A 23,132-nucleotide genomic window follows, 5' to 3' on the forward strand; every position below is an offset into this window, starting at 1 on the left:
GGGCACTCCCATATACTCAGTGTTAAGTAATAAAGCCTTATTGCTCTAAGCAGTGTGTTCACTTAACACTGAGTATATGGGTCCACCTACTCAACACTTTCAGTGTTGATTTCTTTGAAAAAAATAACAGTGGAGAATTTTCTGTGTAGAGTAATGGAATGACCCACTTAATAAAATAGATTCATTTCCATCTTCATCTTACAACACGTGAGACCCTATATTCACTTAGTCCGAATGAAATAAAGGATAACTGGTCAACACATCTCCTGGTTGGTGCCTGAGGCCAGCAGCGGGGTGGAAATGCCAAGTTCAGGTTGCAGCAGGTCTTTGTCCTTCCAGGATCCAGCTCCAGGATGCAGATCATAGCTCACATAGCCGGGTTAGGAGGGTTAGGAGTGCTGCGTGGCAGAACAAAGGCATTAAAGCGAGCTGCCCCATCCATTCCTCTGTTGTCATAGCGCTGCTGATGAATCCTGACACTCCTTTAGATGCATGGCCTGGAGAGAGAGAGAGAGAGAGAGAGAGAGAGAGAGAGAGAGAGAGAGAGAGAGAGAGAGAGAGAGAGAGAGAGAGAGAGAGAGAGAGAGAGAGAGAGAGAGAGAGAGAGAGAGAGAGAGAGAGAGAGAGAGAGAGAGAGAGAGAGAGAGAGAGAGAGAGAGAGAGAGAGAGAGAGAGAGAGAGAGAGAGAGAGAGAGAGAGAGAGAGAGAGAGAGAGAGAGAGAGAGAGAGAGAGAGAGAGAGAGAGAGAGAGAGAGAGAGAGAGAGAGCTCTGGCTGGGCTGAATGGAGAAGGAGGTCCCTGTGTTAAAGATGTCTGGGAGCCTCGAGCCCCGGAGTTAGAGTAGGGTAAACTGTTGGGTCAGGGGTGAGAGGTTGGCAGCGTGATGCTGGAAACAATAGGTATGCCGATACGGAGACCGCTGGAAGAGAAAGAGCTCCCAGCAGCTGTGAGAGAAGGAGGGAGGAGGAGGGAGTAGGGGGTGGTCATGGGAAACCCCCAAGATTAGCCTGAGAGTTTTGTCCCTGTGTTTCATTATGTCTCCATTGTGTGTGTGTGTGTGCGCGTGTACTCTCGTGCATGTCCCTACCCCCTGTGTGACAAGTAGCAAAATTAAAGACCTGATCAGAGATAATGTTATGCACAATCATAGCAGCTGCAGCATGGGAACTTCTGGAAAGTGAATATAGTCTCATTGGAAACCATTGGGACACAAGTAAAGCACTTTTCTTTGAGATACTATCTGAACAATAAGCGTATTTTTGCCCTTAATAGAATACAGGCTTATATGAAATTTAGAGCATGAGCAACCTCATGCTTTCATACATGCAAGGAATATTAAATGAATTATAATTCCTTGGCCACAGGCAATGGCCAAACTGTATGATCCATACTAACCTTCTCATAGATAGCGAGGTAGGCCTACTTATCAATTCAATTCCAGCACTTTTATATTGAATTCTATAGGAGCAGCTGTTGTTACTAATGAATATTCATGTACACAGTTGATTTCTCAAGTCTGAGGTTATTCACATGGCTGGCTAACAATGTCAAGTTTGTGTGCCTCTCGTTGCCTGAAGGACATGTTCAGATGTACTGAGACGTGAGAAAGTAGCATAAAGAGGGCAAGAAAACAGTATTCATGAGTCAAGTAACACAGTATTCTCACGATGGAGATACAGCAGATGGCTGGTAATATTAGTGTTTACTGCTGACTAATTACAGCAATGAGTTTTTGAATTATATATGATACAAGTAGCAGTACCATGAACCTTGTGCTGGGTTAAATATACAAGGCTTATGATGATGAACATTGTATTTAGGAGATTAAGTTCACTGAGGTGAGGTTCTGTTTCGTGCTGTATACGTACCAGCTCCAATGAACAGCACACACTTCAGATCTGAGCTTATTGAGTCTTCTCTGAAATTATAGATCAGCAGAACAAGTGGGTGCAATTTCAGTTCCATTATCGTTTGTCATCACGGAGACTTAGAGCTTTATTAGCAGGGCTGGGATGTGTCAATGTGCCCCTCTCTTCCCCAGAGAGAGAGAGAGAGAGAGAGAGAGATACAGTGAGGAACGGAGGGGACAGATTGACTCAGATTAGAGGGATTTCATCCACCCGTGCGGCTGCCTGACTAATGCCTTTACCAAATGAGTCTTCAGACACACAGAGCTTACACCTGGAAACAGTTTCTCTAAAAGGGTAGATCTAGCCTGGTGATCAGCCTGCTTGTACTTTAGTCAAAGACAATGATAGAATAATTGTAGCACCAATTTTTTTTATGTACTGCTCAATGTCAAATACAGTTTGTTATTGTCACTTGGTGACAAAGAGGGTTGTGCCAATTGCTTTTTAAGAGTTCTGTTCATGACCTTTTCTCTGAGAAGAGCCTCCCTCCCTCTCCAGTTTAAATAACTCCCAGACCTTTCTGGAGAAGATGGAATGGTTGCTGAGCAGAGAAAGGAACCCATGGCTCCTGTGGAGTGGAAAATGTAATTACAAATGCTGCTATTAGTGGCTTCTTTTATTCCAGAATAATTATTGAATGAGCTGGATTTACCCCTGTGAGCCATAGTGATGTGTTTTGTTTTGATCTACAACCCAAATTGTTCGAGTGGCCCATATTTTCTGGGGTAACGGGAGTGTCTTACTGGTTCGTTTTCTTTCGAAACTATAAACATACAGTACATATAGGCCAATGGGACCTATTTATAATTAGTATTTGGTAGTATTGCCTTTAGATTGTTTAACTTGGGTCAAACGTTTCGGGTAGCCTTCCACAAGCTTCCCACAATAAGTTGGGGGAATTTTGGCCCATTCCTCCTTACAGAGCTGGTGTAACTGAGTCGGGTTTGTAGGCCTTTGCTCACACATGCTTTTTCAATTTTCAATAGGATTGAGGTCAGGGGTCATTGTCCATTTGGAAGACCCATTTGCGACCAAGCTTTAACTTCCTGACTGATGTCTTGAGATGTTATATCAATGTATGCAAAAAAAATTCCTTCCTCATGAAGACATCTATTTTGTGAAGTGCCCCAGTCCCTCCTGCAGCAAAGCACCCCCACAACATTATGCTGCCACCCCCGTGCTTCACGATTGGGATGGTGTTCTTCAGCTCGCAAGCCTCACCCTTTTTCCTCCAAACATAACGATGGTCATTATGGCCAAACAGGTCTATTTTTGTTTCATCAGACCAGAGGACATTTCTCCAAAAAGTACAAACTTTGTCCCCATGTGCAGTTGCAAACCGTAGTCTGGCTTTTTTTATGGCGGTTTTGGAGCAATTGCTTCTTCCTTGCTGAGCGGCCTTTCAGGTTATGTCGATATAGGGCTCGTTTTACTGTGGATATAGATATTTTTGTACCTGTTTCCTCCAGCATATTCACAAGGTCATTTGCTGTTGTTCTGGGAATGATTTGCACTTTTCGCACCAAAGTATGTTCATCTCTAGGAGACAGAACGCGTCTCCTTCATGAGTGGTATGACGGCTGCGTGGTCCCATGGTGTTTATACTTGCGTACTATTGTTTGTACAGATAAATGTGGTACCTTCAGGAGGGATCCTTAACTTGTGCGTCTGGCCTGGACAAGGCTCTTTGTGGTAAAAGCAACGCTTATCAAGTCAATTAGCAAGTAGCGAGGTATACATGTAGCTCTCCAAGATCAGGTCCAGATGACATGGACAGACCATACTACTTGAGTGCATGTAAACTTCTGACCCACTGGGAATGTGATTAAAGAAATAAAAGCTGAAATAAATCATTCTCTCTACCATTATTCTGACATTTCACATTCTTAAAATAAAGTGATGATCCTAACTGACCTAAGACAGGACATTTTTACATGGATTAAATGTCAGGAATTGTGAAAAACTGAGTTTAAATGTATTTGGCTAAGGTGTATGTAAACTTCCGACTTCAACAGTACATGTACGCAGTTATAACCCAGCCTTGTCCTGGTGGCAGCGTTAAAATGAAGACAGGGTCCTGAGGCTTTCATCCTCTTTGCTATCTGCATTCTGCCCAGCCAATGGCTCTTCAAGCCTGATGGCAGTTTCCAAGGTGGAACAGACAGGAAGCACGGGTAATATGAAACACCTGGTGCTGCTCACCACAGCCAATCCCAAAGGCCCGCTGGAGTTGCCAGCTCTGGGAGTGTAAAGTCACATGAGAGGCGAAACGTGGCTGCCATGCATCCCCCAGTGTGGCTTCTCCCCTTCTTTTCTTTCTTCCAGACCTAAAACGACAGCAACACAAACATGCAATTTGAGAAGCACTGAGTCAGACGTCCAGGGGATTATTTAGTCAAACACTAGCTTGCAATTACACCAGGCAGAGAATGTCCCCTAGACCAGAGAGAACAACACAATGTGTGGTGTGTCAAACATCAAACTAACTTCAGCAGGTATGGGTTTCTAAAGAGAAGCATAGTATCTATGAAGAAGATAGCTAAGGTTAGCTAAGGTGATGAACTTTCAAACACAGCCAACATGTTGACATGGTGTAAACAACGCCTGTCAGGCTACTGGAGTTTAAAAGCACAAATGCCTAATGTGTTGGTATGCATGAAGTGATTGTGATTTACCACACAATGACCCTGTGGTTTGTTTGCAAGAGGTTGACAATATATCAAACTGTGGCCCCTGAAGTGTCCCCTCAAGCAGTTGAAGGAGTTTGGACGTATTCCATGTGTTTTTGATCAGCATTCAAAGGCTACCAGCTCGAGGTGTAAACAACATGGTGTTGTGTGAAGGGAATTTATTCCCCCAGTTCTTTAGTTGTGGATTTGTGTACATTTGAATTTTAGAGACCCTCGTTTAAATCTTGTCTGCCCATGTGGCGCCACTTGATTCTAAATTCACTCTGTGAGGTTTTCTTTGCAAATCCTCGTATGCAACACTTTTTACAAAGTTGACTTTCTCCAATCAGCTGTTTATAGCTAGCATGTCAGTTTCACTGTAAGCTCAAACGTTTTCACGAGTGAAGAGGTAAACAATGCTTTCAAACTATGATTGCATTTCTATTCTGACCATTCAGTAGCGAGTTCCACATTTGTCCTAGCCCGTTGCCTTAATGAGGCTCATTACTGACAGAAAGCCTGTTGTTGTATCCTCCCTACATGAATCTCTCTGTAATGAATGAGGACAGTTATTCTTAAACAGCAGTTTTACAGCCATAAAAGAGAGGTATTTCCCAGAGGAGGCAGGTTCAAGGGCCTCAGATGGTACATCAGAGCATCAGAACAATGACTGGGCAACATTAGCTACACTCCTGGGGTTAATTGGACACATACAAGTTGAATAATGCTTTCTTAAAGACCTTAGCAAGGTCTCCTTTACATGGACATGCGGGCTGCATTTTGTTATGGGTTTGGTACATACGCTGAGTATACCGAACGTTTACCGAACGTTAGGAACACCTTCCTAATATTGAGTGATCACCCCCCCCCCCCCCCCCCCCCCCCCCCCCCTTTTGTCCTCAGAACAGCCTTAATGTGTCGGGGCATAGACTCTGCAGGGAGTCAAAAGCGTTCCACAGGGATGCTGGCCCCGTGTCGACACCAATATTTCTCACAGTTGTGTCAAGTTGGGTGGATGTCCTTTGGGTAGTGGACCATTCTTGATACACACGGGAAACATGAGCATGAAAAAAAACAACAGTGTTGTAGTTCTTGACACAAACCTATGCGCCTGGCATCTACTACCAATACCCTGTTCAAAGGCTTAAATCTTTTGTCTTGCCAATTCACCCTCTGAATGGCACATATCCACAATCCATGTCTCAATTGTCTCAAGGCTTAAAAATCCATCTTTAACCTGTCTCCCCTTCATCTACGTTGACTGTAGTGGGCGGCAGGTAGCCTAGTGGTTAGAGCTTTAGACTAGTAACCGAAAGGTTGCAAGATCAAATCCCTGAGCTGACAAGGTGAAAATCTGTTGTTCTACCCCTGAACAAGGCAGTTAACCCACAGGCTGTCATTGAAAATAAGAATTTGTTCTTAACTGACTTGCCTAGTTAAATACATTAATTTGACCTGGTCAGTCTATGTCGTAGAAAGAGCATATGTTTTGTAGACTCAATGTATGTGTGCGCTGCACACTAGGCTAACTATAAGTGGTAGGTTGAGACTTGTTCAGCTAGACAAACTACAGGGCTCAATGTTACATGTGTTGCATTTCAACTGCATTTGTTCTTGTGGAGCCACTTACATTAAATGGGTCAACAAACAACAGAATGGATATGCATAACAAATCAATGACATAATGGATGGTGCAGCATGCCAACCATGACGTCAGAAATATAGAGCATGTTGACTTATGAAGTCCTCCCAAAAAAAGTAGGTCAACACAGTCTACTGTGGCGTGAAGTTATCTGGGGTTATTGCCAACCGAAGCCTGCCTCATGGTTTCCTGGCATTTCTACCAGAATGTTTGAATATTTCCACCCTGGCCTGCTACACATAACTCACAACTCATCAAACTTGATTTTTCTCTGTCCCGTCTGTCATAGACAAGGGACAGGATGTTCACAACTCCCTGCGCCCCACCCCACCCTCCTTGACCCAGTCATCAGTCCCAGTAAAAGGAGATAGTATGTTGAGCCTGAGCCTGTTCTGTTGTTAGTGTGTATGAATGAATGGTGTCGGGGCTGAGGCCATAGGCTTAAGGCTTGGGAACTCCTTGGTCCATGAGAACGCCTTCCTCGGGAACGGGCCAAGCAGGGCGCAGGTCTTTCACGGGTGAGTGAGCACTCAGGGAGCATTCAGGGCCAGTCTCACGCCATAATGACTGAGCCACAATGACTGAGCCATAATGACTGAGCCACAAATGCAGCTCCCTGCATTCTACTGTGCTTCATCAGCGTTCAGATTGTGCCCTTGACAAGGGGGCTGGCACACACTCTTAACACTGGTACTGAGTACGCAGTGACGCCCTGCTTTGTCAAGTATGACCGACGGATCTTCCCACAGTCATTTAGGCAGTCAAAGTAGTGTTTTGGGGACCTCAATGGCTATCATGTTTCAGGCAGAGATACATATTTGGTAGTGTTGAGATTGTTCTCACGGAAAGCTATCCACTGGTGCTTTATGAGGATAAACACACATTAGCATTCCAGGCTGTTGTTATATTTATATCATATCAACTTGTGCACCGCAATAGTTTGGACCCTAATTACGACAACTGTTCACTTTCTGCCTCTGAAATGTCCTGAGGTTCACAAACATGTTTGTGGTGTTAGGGTACAGAAAGGATAGAGACATGTGGTTCGAATGTGGAACGTAAAAGGGAGGGAGTTCATGTTTGGAAGCTGGTACTTACAGAAACGTGCAATGTCCTCACAGTCAGGGTTGCACAGGCCCTCCTTTTGTGTTTTTCTTTTCTCTTCCACGATCTGGCCTCGTTTCTCGACTAATGTTTTCTCTGGTGGAAATAGGAATTGATTTGCTGCGGCATTACATCAGGACAGTAACACACGAACTTGAGCAAATGATGTTTCCCTGTTCTGATCTGGTCTTGAGTGAAATTGGCAGTTCTTCGAAAAATAGCATTCTGAAATGTCATTTAGACACTTTAGAATGCGATTGTTTTGAACAGTGGCCAGAGATGTAGCGTTTCTGCATGCAAAAGTAATAAAACAATGACGACTTTTGCTGCATAACATTACATATTTAGGATGATTTATGTTAAAACAACAGTCAACTGCTGATGACCTGATTTAAACACAGCCCTATTTGGCCAGGGGGAGACACACACACAGAGAGAGAGAGAGAGAGAGAGAGAGGGAGAGAGAGAGAGAGAGAGAGACTGCTTTCACATAGGATTTACGATGGCTGTGTACGAAAAACCATACTAGTTTACTACATATTAAACTGCATACTATGTACTCATCATCGCGTACTATTTAACTTGTACCGTTTAGTAAAAAGTATGCTGAATACCACAGCCACAACGCAGTATTTTACTTGATCTCTTTATTTAACCTTTATTTAACTAGGCTAGTCAGTTAAGAACACATTCTTATTTACAATGACGGCCTACACCGGCCAAACTCGGACGACAAGAGAGACAACACAACACTACATAAAGAGAGACCTAAAGACAACAACATAGCAAGGCGGCAACACATGAGAACACAGCATGGTAGCAACACAACATGACAACAACATGGTAGCAACACAACATTGTAGCAGCACAAAATATGGTATTGGGCACAGACAACAGCACAAAGGGCAAGAAGGTAGACACAACAAGACATCACGCAAAGCAGCCACATCTGTCAGTAAGAGTGTCCATGATTGAGTCTGAATGAAGAGATTGAGATAAAATTGTCCAGTTTGAGTGTTTGTTGCAGCTCGTTCCAGTCGCAAGCTGCAGCGAACTGAAAAGAGGAGCGACCCTGGGATGTGTGTGCTTTGGGGACCTTTAACAGAATGTGACTGGCAGAATGGGTGTTGTATGTGGAGGATGAGGGCTGCAGTAGATATCTCAGAAAGGGGGGAGTGAGGCCTAAGAGGGTTTTATGAATAAGCATAAACCAGTGGGTCTTGCGACGGGTATACAGAGATGACCAGTTTACAGAGGATTATAGAGTGCAGTGATGTGTCCTATAAGGAGCATTGGTGGCAAATCTGATGTCCGAATGGTAAAGAACATCTAGCTGCTCGAGAGCACCCTTACCTGCCGATCTATAAATTATGCCTCCGTAATCTAGCATGGGTTGGATGGTCATCTGAATCAGGGTTAGTTTGGCACCTGGGGTGAAAGAGGAGCGATTATGATAGAGGACACCAAGTCTAGATTTAAATTTAGCCTGCAGCTTTGATATGTGCTGAGAGAAGGACAGTGTGCCATCTTGCCAGACTACCTCAAGCTCTAAACCTTCAGAGGTAGTAATCACACTGGTGGGGAGAGGGGCATTCTTCTTACCAAACCACACAACCTTTGTTTTGGAGGTGTTCAGAACAAGGCTAAGGGTAGAGAAAGTGCTGTAACATATATCAATTAAATTAAGTAGCCTAGTATACTGCAACTGTTGTCACGATAACCTGAAAGGTAGCAGCTTGCTTGTAAATACTTGTAAATAATGACCTTGTTTTTTCCCGTTGGCTACTCAAAACGTTGTCGGATAGCCTATGTTAATGCAATTATATGAGCCGGTTAGGAAAATAAATGCATTATTCATTTGTTTATACACTATGCAGGTCTTAAGAAACATTATAAGACTAATCAAATGTATTTTCAAAAGAACAGAATAGCATAGCATTTGAGTTTATTATGTTACTGGTCTGCTGCACCATGCAAATGAAATCAATAGTTATTTTTTTAAACAGACGAGAGACACACTTAGCCTACATTCCACTGCCCTGATCACAATCAACACACATGTGGCCTATATTTTATTGTAAAGAATTAATATAAATGAATATAACAGAATAAAATTGAAATAATATTTGTTGACCACATTCTAACTTAGACGTCAAGAACATGTGGAACCGTGGTCATTGTGACAAGGAAGTAGTATTTTGAAAGAGAGCCCATGTCCACATCGTTTGGCCCATGTCCACATCGTTTGGCCCATGTCCACATCGTTTGGCCCATGTCCACATCTTTTGGCCCATGTCCACATCTTTTGGCCCATGTCCACATTTTCGGCCCATGTCCACATCGTTTGGCCCATGTCCACATCGTTTGGCCCATGTCCACATCTTTTGGCCCATGTCCACATCGTTTGGCCCATGTCCACATCGTTTGGCCCATGTCCACATCGTTTGGCCCATGTCCACATCTTTTGGCCCATGTCCACATCGTTTGGCCCATGTCCACATCGTTTGGCCCATGTCCACATCGTTTGGCCCATGTCCACATCTTTTGGCCCATGTCCACATCGTTTGGCCCATGTCCACATCTTTTGGCCCATGTCCACATCGTTTGGCCCATGTCCACATCGTTTGGCCCATGTCCACATCGTTTGGCCCATGTCCACATCGTTTGGCCCATGTCCACATCGTTTGGCCCATGTCCACATCTTTTGGCCCATGTCCACATCTTTTGGCCCATGTCCACATCTTTTGGCCCATGTCCACATCTTTTGTCCCATGTCCTCATTTGTAGGATTATTTCAGAAAGTTGCGTTTTTGATCCACGCTGGATGTGATCACATCGCACACTGTCTCATCTTTGAAACTCCCCAACAGTTATTTTGGCTGAAGACGGCCTACTGAGCGATTTGTAGTTTAAGTTAGAAATGTATGCATATTAACCCATCACGTATTTGCTAAATATAAGGGTCTTTAGATGTCAAAGTAATTTAAAATAAAATAAATGGCAGTGCATTTCCCCAGACTAAATGCCAAAGGATTTCTGTGACAATTGACACGAACATCTCAAAGACAGAACTGTACATACGTTTAAATGGTGCGGGGAAGAAAAAAAAATGCATTTAAATTATTTCTGTGAAGCTTTGTGGTTGACAAGGACAAGTAGAATGTTCATAATTCAATGTGTGCCTAAGACGGTGAGATGAAAGGTGACGTTTAGGTTGAGGGGTTGGCGGGACTTTTAAATACATTACCTCAGTCATGACTGTGTTTCGGTTCGGCGGAAATAAAAGTACAGGCTTTGTTGCTGGCAATTACTTTCAGGTATAAAGAAAAGGGGTGAAAACGTTGGCGGCTTGGTGAAGTTGGCAGAAAAAAAACGTCTTGGTATGAAAGGTATAAGAGAGAGTGAAGGAGAAGAATTCTCATGGGGAGTTCTACTGTATCTCCAAAAGAGAGAGCTGAACTCTTATCTTTTGGCCAGAGAAAGGAGAGCTGACTGTGGATAGGTTGAGACATGATTGTCATCATCGTTCCTTTGTTCGCTCGGCAGTTCTCACAATCTATTTAATTGGATAATTACAAGGTTCGCCATAATGCCAAGCCTCAAGTGAACGACTTATGTCAATTAGCATCAATCACATCCACATCACCATGGAGCGTAATCTTTGTCATCCTCACATGTAAAATGCAAACCTGCATTTCTATCTTATGAGATTTTGCTCATGAAGAATTAGCTTTAGATGTCGTTAGTCATACTCATGTTCTGACAGTTTTTTTTCTTCTTCAAACGATGATGTAAACTCTTTAGGTTTTATAGGGGAGATAAATGAAAAAGCTTGCAGATCTGTACAGCCTAGCGTTTGTTGTTGTGAGACCCCTGCTAAGTTCACTTCCCTGACCCCTGAGGCTCCCCTCTCCTCTTCTCTCCCATGCTGCTCCCCCTCCTTTCTGTGGTGTGGTATCCGTGAGAAGACCCCACTTTACCAGCACTCCAGCAGCAGGGCTCCACACTCAAAGATGACTCTCTCATTAGCATGCCTCAGGACTCTCCCCAGACCCAGACCGATTCAGATAAACAAACACAGCCTCTCTCCAAGACTCCTCTCTCTGTCTGTGTCTGGATGTCTCTGGTCATCTCTCTTGTTGTCTCCTTGTCTCTCTATCTCTGTCCCTGTCTGTCTCTGGTCATCTCTCTTATTGGCTCCTTGTCTCTCTATCTCTGTCTCTGTCTGTCTCTGGTCATCTCTCTTATTGGCTCCTTGTCTCTCTATCTCTGTCCCTGTCTGTCTCTGGTCATCTCTCTTGTTGTCTCCTTGTCTCTCTATCGCTGTGTCTGGCTGCTGTCACCTCTCTATCTCTCTGTTCCTATCTCTATCTGTCTTTCTGTTTCTATCTCTATCTGTCACTGTTTCTATCTCTCTGTCTTTCTGTTTCTATCTCTATCTGTTTCTATCTCTATCTCTATCTGTTTTTCTGTTTCTATCTGTGTTTCTATCTCTATCTGTTTCTCTGTTTCTATCTCTGTTTCTATCTCTATCTGTCGTTCTGTTTCTATCTCTCTGTCTTTCTGTTTCTATCTCTATCTGTTTCTATCTCTCTGTTTTTCTGTTTCTATCTGTGTTTCTATCTCTATCTGTTTCTCTGTTTCTATCTCTGTTTCTATCTCTATCTGTCGTTCTGTTTCTATCTCTATCTGTCGTTCTGTTTCTCTGTCTCTCTGTTTCTATCTCTACCTGTCTTTCTGTTTCTATCTCTATCTGTCTCTCTGTTTCTCTCTCTGTCTTTCTGTTTCTATCTCTATCTGTCTCTCTGTTTCTCTCTCTGTCTTTCTGTTTCTATCTCTATCTGTCTTTCTGTTTCTATCTCTATCTGTCTCTGTTTCTCTCTCTGTCTCTCTGTTTCTATCTCTATCTGTTTCTCTGTTTCTATCTTTGTTTCTATCTCTATCTGTCGTTCTGTTTCTATCTGTCTCTGTTTCTATCTCTGTTTCTATCTCTATATGTCTTTCTGTTTCTATCTCTATCTGTCTCTCTGTTTCTATCTCTATCTGTTTCTCTGTTTCTATCTCTATTTGTTTCTCTGTTTCTATCTCTATCTGTTTCTCTGTTTCTATTTCTATCTGTCTCTCTGTTTCTATCTCTCTGTCTCTCTGGTTCTATCTCTATCTGTATCTCTGTTTCTATCTCTATCTCTATCTGTCTCTGTTTCTATTTATTTTTCTATCTCTATCTGTCTCTCGGTTTCTTTCTCTGTTTCTATCTCTATCTGTCTTTCTGTTTCTATATGCCTCTGTTTCTATCTCTGTCTCTGTTTCAATCTCTGTTTTTATCTCTCTGTCTCTCTGTTTCTATCTCTATCTGTCTTTGTTTCTATCTATCTCTATCTATCTTTTTGTTTCTATATGTCTCTCTATTTCTATCTCTGTTTCTATATCTATCTGTCTCTCTGTTTCTATCTAGTCTTTTTTCTAGTCTTTTCTTTCCCTCTCTCTTTCTCCCTCTCATAATTTCAGGCATCCTTTCTCAGCCTCTTCTTCACTTCTCTCTCTCTCCTTCTATTTCCTAATGCCTCTACAGTTCTCATGTTTTTTTCTTTCTCTTTCACCCATTTTCTCTCTGGCTTTCCTCTTTCACCCGTACAAACATCGGAGATGCTCCTTTTGCTTGTTCGGAAGAGAGGGATCATCCACCTTTTCTTGTGTGCTTTTATGTGGGAGTTAAAAGTTACCAGATGGAGGGGAGACAGCGTTCAGAGGTTGTGAATGTATGCCACGGGAGCAGGGGGCAGGCATATGGTGCAAATCAGTGGCCTGCCCCTCTCCCCCAAACTCCCACCCTCCCCCTTTCCCATCCCACTTGGCTTGATGGGAAAGAGAGGCTGGAGATTGTGTGCTGACATGCATTCTCCCCCATTCTCTCCCAGCACCACACAAAACAGAATGGGGCTTTCATCCGGTGGAGCCCCCCAACAGCCAAGGGAGGGGGTCCCTACTCTCCCACACACATCTACTCCTGTGATGTAACCAGTCCATTCTTACCAGGCAGGCAGGGCAAGCAGCCCCCTAATTGTCATTCATGGTGCGCCTCCCTGAGCCCGAGACGCCTCAGAGGAGGGAGTGTCTATGTGGGTTGAGCAGGGGGGGGTCGATGTGTGTGAGGGTGTGTGTGAGTGAGGTGTATGGTTGATGCGACAAGTGGTTCCATAGCTACCCAGACCGAATGCCTAAACAGTCAGTGTAAATAAAGCAGACTTCCTGGGAAAGTGGAATCTCAAGAGACGTATGGTGGAGCGTTAGGTTAGCTGCCATCGTTGCTTCTGGACCTCTAAGCTACAACCAAATATCATCCGACAAGACCTCTGCGTCTTGGAAAGGAACTGTGATATACTAGGAAGCTGTGCTTCAGTCAGGGCAGCACAAGAGAGAGAGCGAGAGCAAGGAGCGAGGGTACGTGCGAGAGAGGGAGAGAGAGAGAGAGAGAGAGAGAGAGAGAGAGAGAGAGAGAGAGAGAGAGAGGGATAAAAAAAGAGAGGGATAAAAAAAGAGAGAGCGAGAGTCAGTGGAGGAGAGTGAGCGAGGGAGGGAGAGATAGGAGGAGAAAATTCTGCTGAAAGGAAGCATTTTTGGTGGATGGGATAAAACCAACCATGGAAACTACATCAGAAGAGAACCAAGAGCAGAGCCAGGAGAAAAAAGGTACCCGAATGGACAGTAACAAAAGAGATGTTTAACTCTTCTCACCACCTTGTTTACTGGGGCTTTAGCCGACTTGAGGCTGCTTGGGTTCACGCCACACAATAGCAGGTTAGATATAGCAGGTTAACTGCTCAGCAGGGGGCTCCGTTCACACGCTCGATATCTCATCGCTCTGCTTGAAGCAATTGCAATCTCTCTCCTTCATTCAGTACAGTCGATGATGTGATGGTTGTGTGCGGCGTTGTATTTCCGTGTGTGTACATCTGTTGGACAATCCACAGTAGATGACCCATGCTGTATATAGGGTATGAAGAATATGTGAGAGGCTGTTGCAAGTGTATTAGTAAGGCGTTGTGGTTTTCTGTGTCGGTGTCTCTGTCTCTCAACGTGTGGTGGATGGTGTATCTTATGTTGCTGTTGTCATTGGCATTATTGGTCCCCTTATGAAGGACGTATTTCATGCCTCATCATAAGTGAACATGTATTACTCTACTGGGAGAATTGGATGTTATTGGTGGGTCGATGTTAATGAGGTTGATGAGTGAGTGAGTGAGTGAGTGAGTGAGTGAGTGAGTGAGTGAGTGAGTGAGTGAGTGAGTGAGTGAGTGAGAGAGAGAGAGAGAGAGAGAGAGAGAGAGTGTGTGAGGGATGTGGGGATCAAGACAGAGAGACAAGCACATCATCAGTCCCATACACAGCTTTACAGATTAATCACTCCTCTGGGGCTGGCTGATCTGTCGACACCACACACATGCACACACAAACACGCATGCACACAACGGTAGACATTCTTCACGCACACGCACCCACACACAATCACGTCTTCAGGAATTAGTTACAGGACAGGGATATATTGATTTGTCTCCTCTTTCTCCTCTCCTCTCATTGGTTCTCCCCCGAGAGAAAAGGCTACCGTTTCATATCAAAGCACATTGTATCGAACAGTAATCAAATACAACCAAGGCAGATGGGATGTTGATTTATTGGTCATTATAGTAACCTTTATTTATTGGAATGATTATGTTTTGTTAGTACCAGCTCACATTTCTCTCTGATCAGGTGGACAGATCGAGCAGGATTGATGCTTTGGAACATTGGCTGTTTTCCAGAGTTAAAGCTTTTGACAAGACCAGAGTGCATTTACCAACGCACTCAGTTTGTCACTACCTTTGTTCACAATGCCTTCGGGAAAGTATTCAGACCCCTTGCCCTTTTCACATTTTGTTACGTTACAGATTTATTCTAACATTTATAAAAAATAAATCCTCATCAATACAATACCCCATAATGACAAAGAAAAAACTGTTTTTTAGACATTTTTGCAAAAACTGAAATATCCCATTTCCACAAGTATTCAGACCCTTTACTCAGTACTTTGTTGAAGCACCTTTGGAAGCGATTACAGCCTTGAGTCATCTTGGGTATGACACTACAAGCTTGGCACACCTGTATTAGGGGAGTTTATCCCAATCTTCTCTGCAGATCCTCTCAAGCTTTGTCAGTTTGGATGGGGAGGGTCTCAGCACAGCTATTTTCAGGTCTCTCCAGAGATGTTCGATCGGGTTCAAGTGGAGCAGGTTTTCATCAAAGATTTCTCTGTACTTTGCTCAGTTCATCTTTCATCTTCCAGTCCCTGCGGATGAAAAACATCCCTGCAGCATGATGCTGCCACCACCATGCTTCACCGTAGGGATGGTGCCAGGTTTCCTCCAGACGTGACACTTGGCATTCAGGCCAAAGAGTTCAATCTTGGTTTCATCAGACCAGAGAATCTTGTTTCTCATGGTCTGAGAGTCCTTTAGATGCCTTTTGGAAAACACCAAGCGCGCTGTCATGTGCCTTTTACTGAGGAGTGGCTTCTGTCTGGCCACTCTACCATAATGGCCTGATTGGTGGAGTGCTGCAGAGATATTTGTCCTTCTGGAAGATTCTCACATCTCCATAGAGGAACTCTGGAGCTCTGTCAGAGTGATCATCTGGTTCGTGGTCACCTCCCTGACCAAGGCCCTTCTCCCCCGATTGCTCATATTGGCCGGGCAGACAGCTCTAGGAAGTCTTAGTGGTTCTAAACTTCTTCCATTTAAGAAGGATGGAGGCCACTGTGTTCTTGGGGACCTTCAATGCTGCAAATATTTGTTGGTACTCTTCCCCAGATCTGCCTCTACACAATTCTGTCTCGGAGCTCTACAGACAATTCCTTCAACCTCATGGCTTGGTTTTTGCTCTGCCATGCACTGTCAACTGTGGGACCTTATATAGACAGGTGTGTGCCTTTCCAAATCATGTCCAATCTATTCAATTTACCACAGGTGAACGCCAATCACGAAACAGGATGCACCTGAGCATAATTTCGAAGTCTCATAGCAAAGGGTCTGAATACTTATATAAATAAGGTATTTCTGTTTTTTATTTCGAATAAATTAGCAAACTTTTCTGAAAACCTGTTTTTGCTTTGTCATTATGCGGTATTGTGTGTAGATTGTTGAGACATTTGTTTTATTTTATCCATTTTAGAATAAGGCTGTAAGGTAACAAAATCTGGAAAAAGGGAAGAGTTCTGAATACTTTCCGAATGCACTGTATACCTGAAGATGTCATATCTCACACACACACACGCACACACACACACACACACACACACACACACACACACACACACACACACACACACACACACACACACACACACACACACACAAACAAACAAACAAACAAACAAACAAACGAACAAACACACACAAATCTCAATCTAACATTATGTAATTATGAATTACAGTCAACAGCAGTCTGAATAGGCAACCCCAGTCATGGGCGAGCGTTAGCCAGCATAACATTTATTTGCTCTGCGATACAAGTAAACAATATGATCCTTTGATGCGTGAGCGAGGTTAGACCTCTTCATCCCCAGAGAATGATCCCTGTTGTCTTTCTAACTGCTGATCTACCTCGTGTCTAGGAAAATCCTTATGTCGCGTAAATGGTGTTTTGTCCGCGCCTCAGTGAGTGGAACAACAAGCAACGACACCTAGTCCTAGCAGCAACCAGGGCACATCTGTTAATAATGAAGAGAGATGGCAGATTAGGCCTGAGAGTTGTTATTAGCTTCTCAGTGCTGCTCCGTGCTGCCACGCTGACTGGGTTTAGTAACAAAGGTGAGGAGGAGGCTCCATGGACGAATCACACTGTAGCTTTGTGTCCCCTTTACGTGTTTAGCTAGAGGGCTGTGGTGTGTGCGCTCATATAGAACACAAGTTCATTTAAGAGGAGAGAAATGGGAGGACGTCCAACACGCTGTGTTTCTGTTTTTATTTTGTCGTTTGTTTTCTCGGTTGGCAGCTTCTACCTTGATACTGTAGTAGGAAAAACAACCCAACACATGTCAAATGGCATAACAGTCTGGATGTAAAATCACATCTCTATAGTATTAATAGGGAGCCAGGAAGCTACAAAGCATTTCATATATACTGAACAAAAATATAAATGCAACATGCAACAATTTAAAATATTTTACTGAATTACAGTTCATATAAGGAAATCAGTCAATTGAAATACATTTATTGGGCACTAATCTATGGATTTCACATGACTGGGAATACAGATATGCATCTGTTGGTCACAGATACCTTTAAAAAAAAAGGTAGGTGTGTGGATCAGAAAACCAGTCAGTATCTGGCGTGACCACGATTTGCCTCATGCAGCGCGACACCGTCTCATTTAGAGTTGATCAGCCTGTTGATTACGGGCTGTGGTATGTTGTCCAACTCCTCTTCAATGGCTGTGCAAAGTTGCTGGATATTAGTGGGAACTGGAACACTCTGTCGTACATGTCGATCAAGAGGATCCCAAACATGCTCAGTTGGGGACATGTCTGGGGGGTATGCGGGGCCTTGGAATAACTGGGATATTTTCAGCTTCCGGGAATTGTTTACAGATCCTTGCGACATAGCGCCGTGCATTGCTGAAACATGAGGTGAGGCACTACAACGGGCCTGAGGATCTCGTCACGGTATCTTTTTGCATTCAAATTGCCATTGATAAAATGCAATTGTGTTTGTTGTCCATAGCTTATGCCTGCCCATACCATAACCCCACCACCACCATGGGGCACTCTGTTCATAACGTTGACATCAGCAAACCGCTCACCCACACAACACCATACACATGGTCTGCGGTTGTGAGGCCAGTTTGATGTAATGCCAAATTCTCTAAAACAACATTGGATGCGGCTTATGGTAGAGAAATTCACATTTCATTTTCTGGCAACAGTTCTGGTGGACATTCATGCAGTCAGCAAATTGCACACTCCCTTAAAACTGCACATTTTAGGGTGGCCTTTTATTGTCCCTATCACAAGGTGCACCTGTGTAATGATCATGCTGTTTAATCAGCTTCTTGATATGCCACATCTGTGAGGTGGATGGATTATCTTGGGAAAGCACAAATTTGTTCACAAAATTTCAGAGAAATAAGCTTTTTGTGCTTGTAGAACATTTCTGGGATCTTTTATTTAAGCTCATAAAACATGGAACCAACACTTTACATGTTGCATTCATATTTTTGTTCAGTGTACAATGGAAGTGTTTTTTCTCATGCAATAGCTACTGTACCTGTCTGCAGTTATAGCATCCCCATACTATAATGAGAACAGCTGTTATGATCTGCATTGCTCAGCCTAAAGATTAGATATGTTTCTGATGGGCTTTATTCGGACAGCCTCGGTTCCACGGTTCCCACAGAGGGTCCCAGGCAGCTGTTGGGGATTGAGAGGGTCTGAGTGGGGGCTGTGTGGTGGTGTTGACAGGCTGTGGTGGGTCACGTGACAGCTGGTGTCGATGGATGGACGGGCATGAGGAAGCAGCCCCAGCTGTGGATGTGGAAGGGAGTGGAGTCCATGGAGGGGTCTGGAGCTAGAAACATGGGGATGAGCTACAGCAGCAGGGTTGGCGGTCAACCCCCACCCCCACCCCCACCTTCCATATTACTTTCTCTCTCTTTCGCTCTCTCTTTTACACACAAACGCACAGTGTCTCTCTCCTTTTATTTCTCTATCTCTAATCCTAGTTTATTTTTCTCTTTTTCTCATCTTCTCTCTCTCTCTCTCTCGCTCTCTCTCTGGACAGTCTGCTCACTCCATGTCTCTCCTAATGAGCCATCTGACACAGGGGATGATTCCTGTTTGTCTTGTCAGATGCCCAGATCAACAGGATGCTTCTGGAGTGTGAAGTGGGCTGCCACCCATCTCCTCCACCGCGCTTTGTGGCCGGCGCAGTGCATGCTGGGCGGACAGGATGGAGCTCTGTGGTTGGCCTGCCCTGTGCTCCAGTCCAAACTAAGAGGCTGGAAGAGCAGGGCCCTGGACCAGAGCTGCTCTGAATGAGCCTTCTCCATTGAGACTGCAGCTTGACGAATAGTTTGGGGCTACACACACTGGCTCTTTGTGTCAGGGCTCCTTTGACTGCCGTCCATACGGCAGTCTCTCTCTCTGTCTCTCTGGCTCAATCTCTCTTTGTGTTCCTGACTCAGTCTCTATAGCATGACCAGAGTAATCAGAGACTCAACAGTTTGGCATGCTGTGTGTGACTGCAGATGGTCACAGTTGTTCTGTTCTCACTTTTCACGTCCCTCCTGGTCTCTCTATTTGTCTGTCTCTCAGAATACTTCTCTCCGTCTCTGTCTCTCGCTCTCTCGCCGACTTAACCTCAGCCTCTGTCCCTCTTTCTGCCTCCCTCTCTCTCCCTTGCCCGTTCTGTCTTCCTCTCTCTCCCTTCGCTCTCTCTCTCTCTGTTTCTGCCTCTTTCTCACTCTCTTTCTCAGCTTCTCTCACTCTTGCTTAGTCTTTCTGTCTCTGTCGCTCCCTCCCTCACCCCCTCTGTGTCTTTTCAATCAGGGAGGGAGGGGATGAGTGGAGGGAGAGTTCATGGGAGTGGTTTAACCGGGATATCAATCAGGCTTTATGAGCATGTGAAAGTCATCAAAGAGAAGAGGGCCAATTAGATTTTCCTTTGGAACAGTTTTCTATTCGGAATATGCCAGGGGGCTCCATCTTGTGTGTGATTACGTGTGTGTGTTCACCCAGAGAGAGAGAGCGAGTCAACAAATCCCCTTCTCTCTCCCTGAGGAAGACTTTACTACAGAAATGAAGGCCTGTAATATCCTGTCATATTTTGTGTACCATAAAGGCCTGGATTTATAGAGAAGAGGTTTTTAGAGAAGAGGTTTAGAGAGAAGAGGTTTAGAGAGAAGAGGTTTATAGAGAAGAGGTTTATAAAGAAGAGGTTTATAGAGAAGAGGTTTATAGAGAAGAGGTTTATAGAGAAGAGGTTTAGAGAGAAGAGGTTTATAGAGAAGAGGTTTATAGAGAAGAGGTTTAGAGAGAAGAGGTTTAGAGAGAAGAGGTTTAGAGAGAAGAGGTTTATAGAGAAGAGGTTTAGAGAGAAGAGGTGTATAGAAGATGTTTATAGAGAAGAGGTTTATAGAGAAGAAGTTTATAGAGAATCCTCTGATCTGACTTGTGTCTCAGGTTTAGCCAGCATGAAGGGTTTGTGTGTTGTTTCTGATCTAGTCCCTGGTGCCAGGCCACTGTCAATGGCCAACATGTTCTTACACTGTGCATCACTCCTCTCACAACCGCATGCCCATTTACTCTCACTCCTGTACAGAAGCTCTCTGGTGAACACATTGTTTTCAATATCATCTTTGATAAAGTTGTAATTTGCAGGTGGTGAATGGGAGAGCAAATAAGCCTAAGGGCTCCGTTCAATCCGTATGGCGGAAATTCTGTGTCACAGCGCAATTGAAATTTAAAGGCAATGTTCCCACGGTAGTGGAGACTTAACTTCCTCTAAACGCTGCCAATGTCAGCTCAATAGGAAATGACCCTATACATTTTACCGCGCTTTCTGTAACGCTCCAGTAATACAGATTGAATAGAGCCCAGATTGAATAGAGCCCTAGACTGCGATGGCAAAAACAGGGACTGAATATTGTCTAGTTGCCCTGGAGACTTCAGTTATTGTTCTGACGCTACAGTGTTTCTCACAGTCGGATATTTGGACAAGAATAGCTACAGGGCTAACACTGCTCTCGTCCTATAGTGTGCTATCTACACTGACACGGAAAGACTACCACACTATGTATGTGTGTGAGAGAGACTGTGCTTTACTGCCCATCACGGTGCTAAACGACTTACCCATAGGGGACCTCCTATCTCACATCCATAATCAGTGCCGGATATTATTACTCCTCTGCACTGAATGAGTCTCTGCAGAGACGAGAAGAGATAAGAAGAGATTAATACCACATAATGCAAACATGATGCATGATGGTCAATCCAGACAGCCCTCTCTATGGTCCTTTGTGAAGGACCCATTGAGGATCTGCGTAGGCGATAGATTATGTTTTTTCAATTTCCTCCGACTCATGCACCAAAGAATAAGTCCTTTATAGTGGTTCTATGTAAATAGAGTGGTATTATTGTGGTGGTTAAACGCTAAACCATGTCAGTGGGCCTGTCTTGGTGCCAGTGTTGTTTCAGGGTTAGGGTTAGACGTAACACACAATCCAGCCAACAGCATGGCGAATGTTACTCCAGCTGAGAAAACACCACCTCCGATTTATAGAGTAATTAAACACAACACCTTAGGAGAGAGGCACAAAGCTTCTCCATGGAGAGAAAATGAGTGTTGTGTGTGTGTGAGGAGTGGTGTTTAACAGCACTCCAAGGTGTAATAGCATCACAGTCAGTGTTGAGGGGACAGAGGTCAGATGACAGCATACTGTAGTACGGTAGAGTACAGTACAATACCTTTCCAGTTGAACTATTGAGTTCTGGGAATTGAAAGCAGTTCAGGTCAGGCCATTGTTGTTAAAGGACCTCTTATCAAATGGATGGTAAATTGATTGGATTTGTGGTCTTTAATCACCGATGCCCCCCCCCCCCCCCGCCCCACTTTCTCTCTCTCTGTCTCGCTCTCTCAATTAAATTAAATTTCAATTCAAGGGGCTTTATTGGCAAGGGAAACATATGTTTACATTTTTCCTATTTTGTTTCCATACAACCTGGAATTAAAATAGATTTTTGGGGGTTTGTATCATTTGATTTACACAACACGCATACCACTTTGAAGATGCAAAATATGTTTGATATTGAAATTAAACAAGAAATAAGACAGAAAAAAATAAAACTTGAGTGTGCATAACTATTCACCCCCCAAAGTCAATACTTTGTCAAGCCACCTTTTGCAGTAATTACAGCTGCAAGTCTCTTGGGGTAAGTCTCTATAAGCTTGGCACATCTAGCCACTGGGATTTTTGCCCATTCTTCAAGGCAAAACTGCTCCAGATCCTTCAGGTTGGATGGGTTCCACTGGTGTACAGTAATATTTAAGTCATACCACATATTCTCAATTGGATTGAGGTCTAGGCTTTGACTAGGCCATTCCAAGACAATTAAATGTTTCCCCTTAAACCACTCGAGTGTTGCTTTAGCAGTATGCTTAGGGTCATCATGCTGCTGGAAGGTGAATCCCCCTCCTCAGTCTCAAATCTCTGGAAGACAAACAGGTTTCCCTCAAGAATGTCCCTGTGTTTAGCGCAATCCATCATTCCTTCAATTCTGACCAGTTTCTCAGCCCCTGCTGATGAAAAACATCTCCACAGCATGATGCTGCCACCACCATGCTTCACTGTGGGGATGGTGTTCTCGTGGTGGTGAGAGGTGTTAGGTTTGCGCCAAACATAGCGTTTTCCTTGAAGGCCAAAAAGCTACATTTTTGTCTCATCTGACCAGAGTACCTTCTTCCCTATGTTTGGGGAGTCTCCCACATGCCTTTTGGTGAACACCAAACGTGTTTGCTTATTTTTATCTTTCAGCAATGGCTTTTTTTCTGGCCACTCTTCCGTAAAGCCCAGCTCTGTGGAGTGTACGGCTTAAAGTGGTCCTATGGACAGATACTCCAATTTCTGGTGTACAGCTTTGCAGGGTTATCTTTGGTCTCCTTGTTGCCTCTCTGATTAATGCCCTCCTTGCCTGGTCCATGAGTTTTGGTGGGTGGCCCTCTCTTGGCAGGTTTGTTGTGGTGCCATGTTCTTTCCATTTTTTAATACTGGATTTAATGG

General features: G+C 43.9%; 1 protein-coding gene across 5 annotated transcripts in view; it reads left to right on the forward strand.

Moving 5' to 3' along the window:
• The window catches only part of LOC110501391 (neuronal membrane glycoprotein M6-b), a 53,191-nt gene that overhangs the window by 12,017 nt on the left and 18,042 nt on the right, over nucleotides 1–23,132 (forward strand). For 2 of the 5 annotated variants that reach the window (XM_036958734.1, XM_036958736.1), the window contains exon 1: nucleotides 13,516–14,015. The exons of 2 other annotated variants lie outside the window; for them this stretch is intronic. In XM_036958734.1, the coding sequence (XP_036814629.1) occupies nucleotides 13,967–14,015 (49 nt within the window). In that variant the 5' untranslated portion in view covers nucleotides 13,516–13,966. Of the gene's footprint in view, nucleotides 1–13,515; nucleotides 14,016–23,132 lie in introns of those variants that run through there. One more of the 5 variants, XM_036958737.1, reaches the window with a different exon arrangement.

The sequence above is a fragment of the Oncorhynchus mykiss genome, chromosome 22 (genome assembly GCF_013265735.2).
Source record: "Oncorhynchus mykiss isolate Arlee chromosome 22, USDA_OmykA_1.1, whole genome shotgun sequence".
NCBI lineage: Eukaryota > Metazoa > Chordata > Actinopteri > Salmoniformes > Salmonidae > Oncorhynchus > Oncorhynchus mykiss.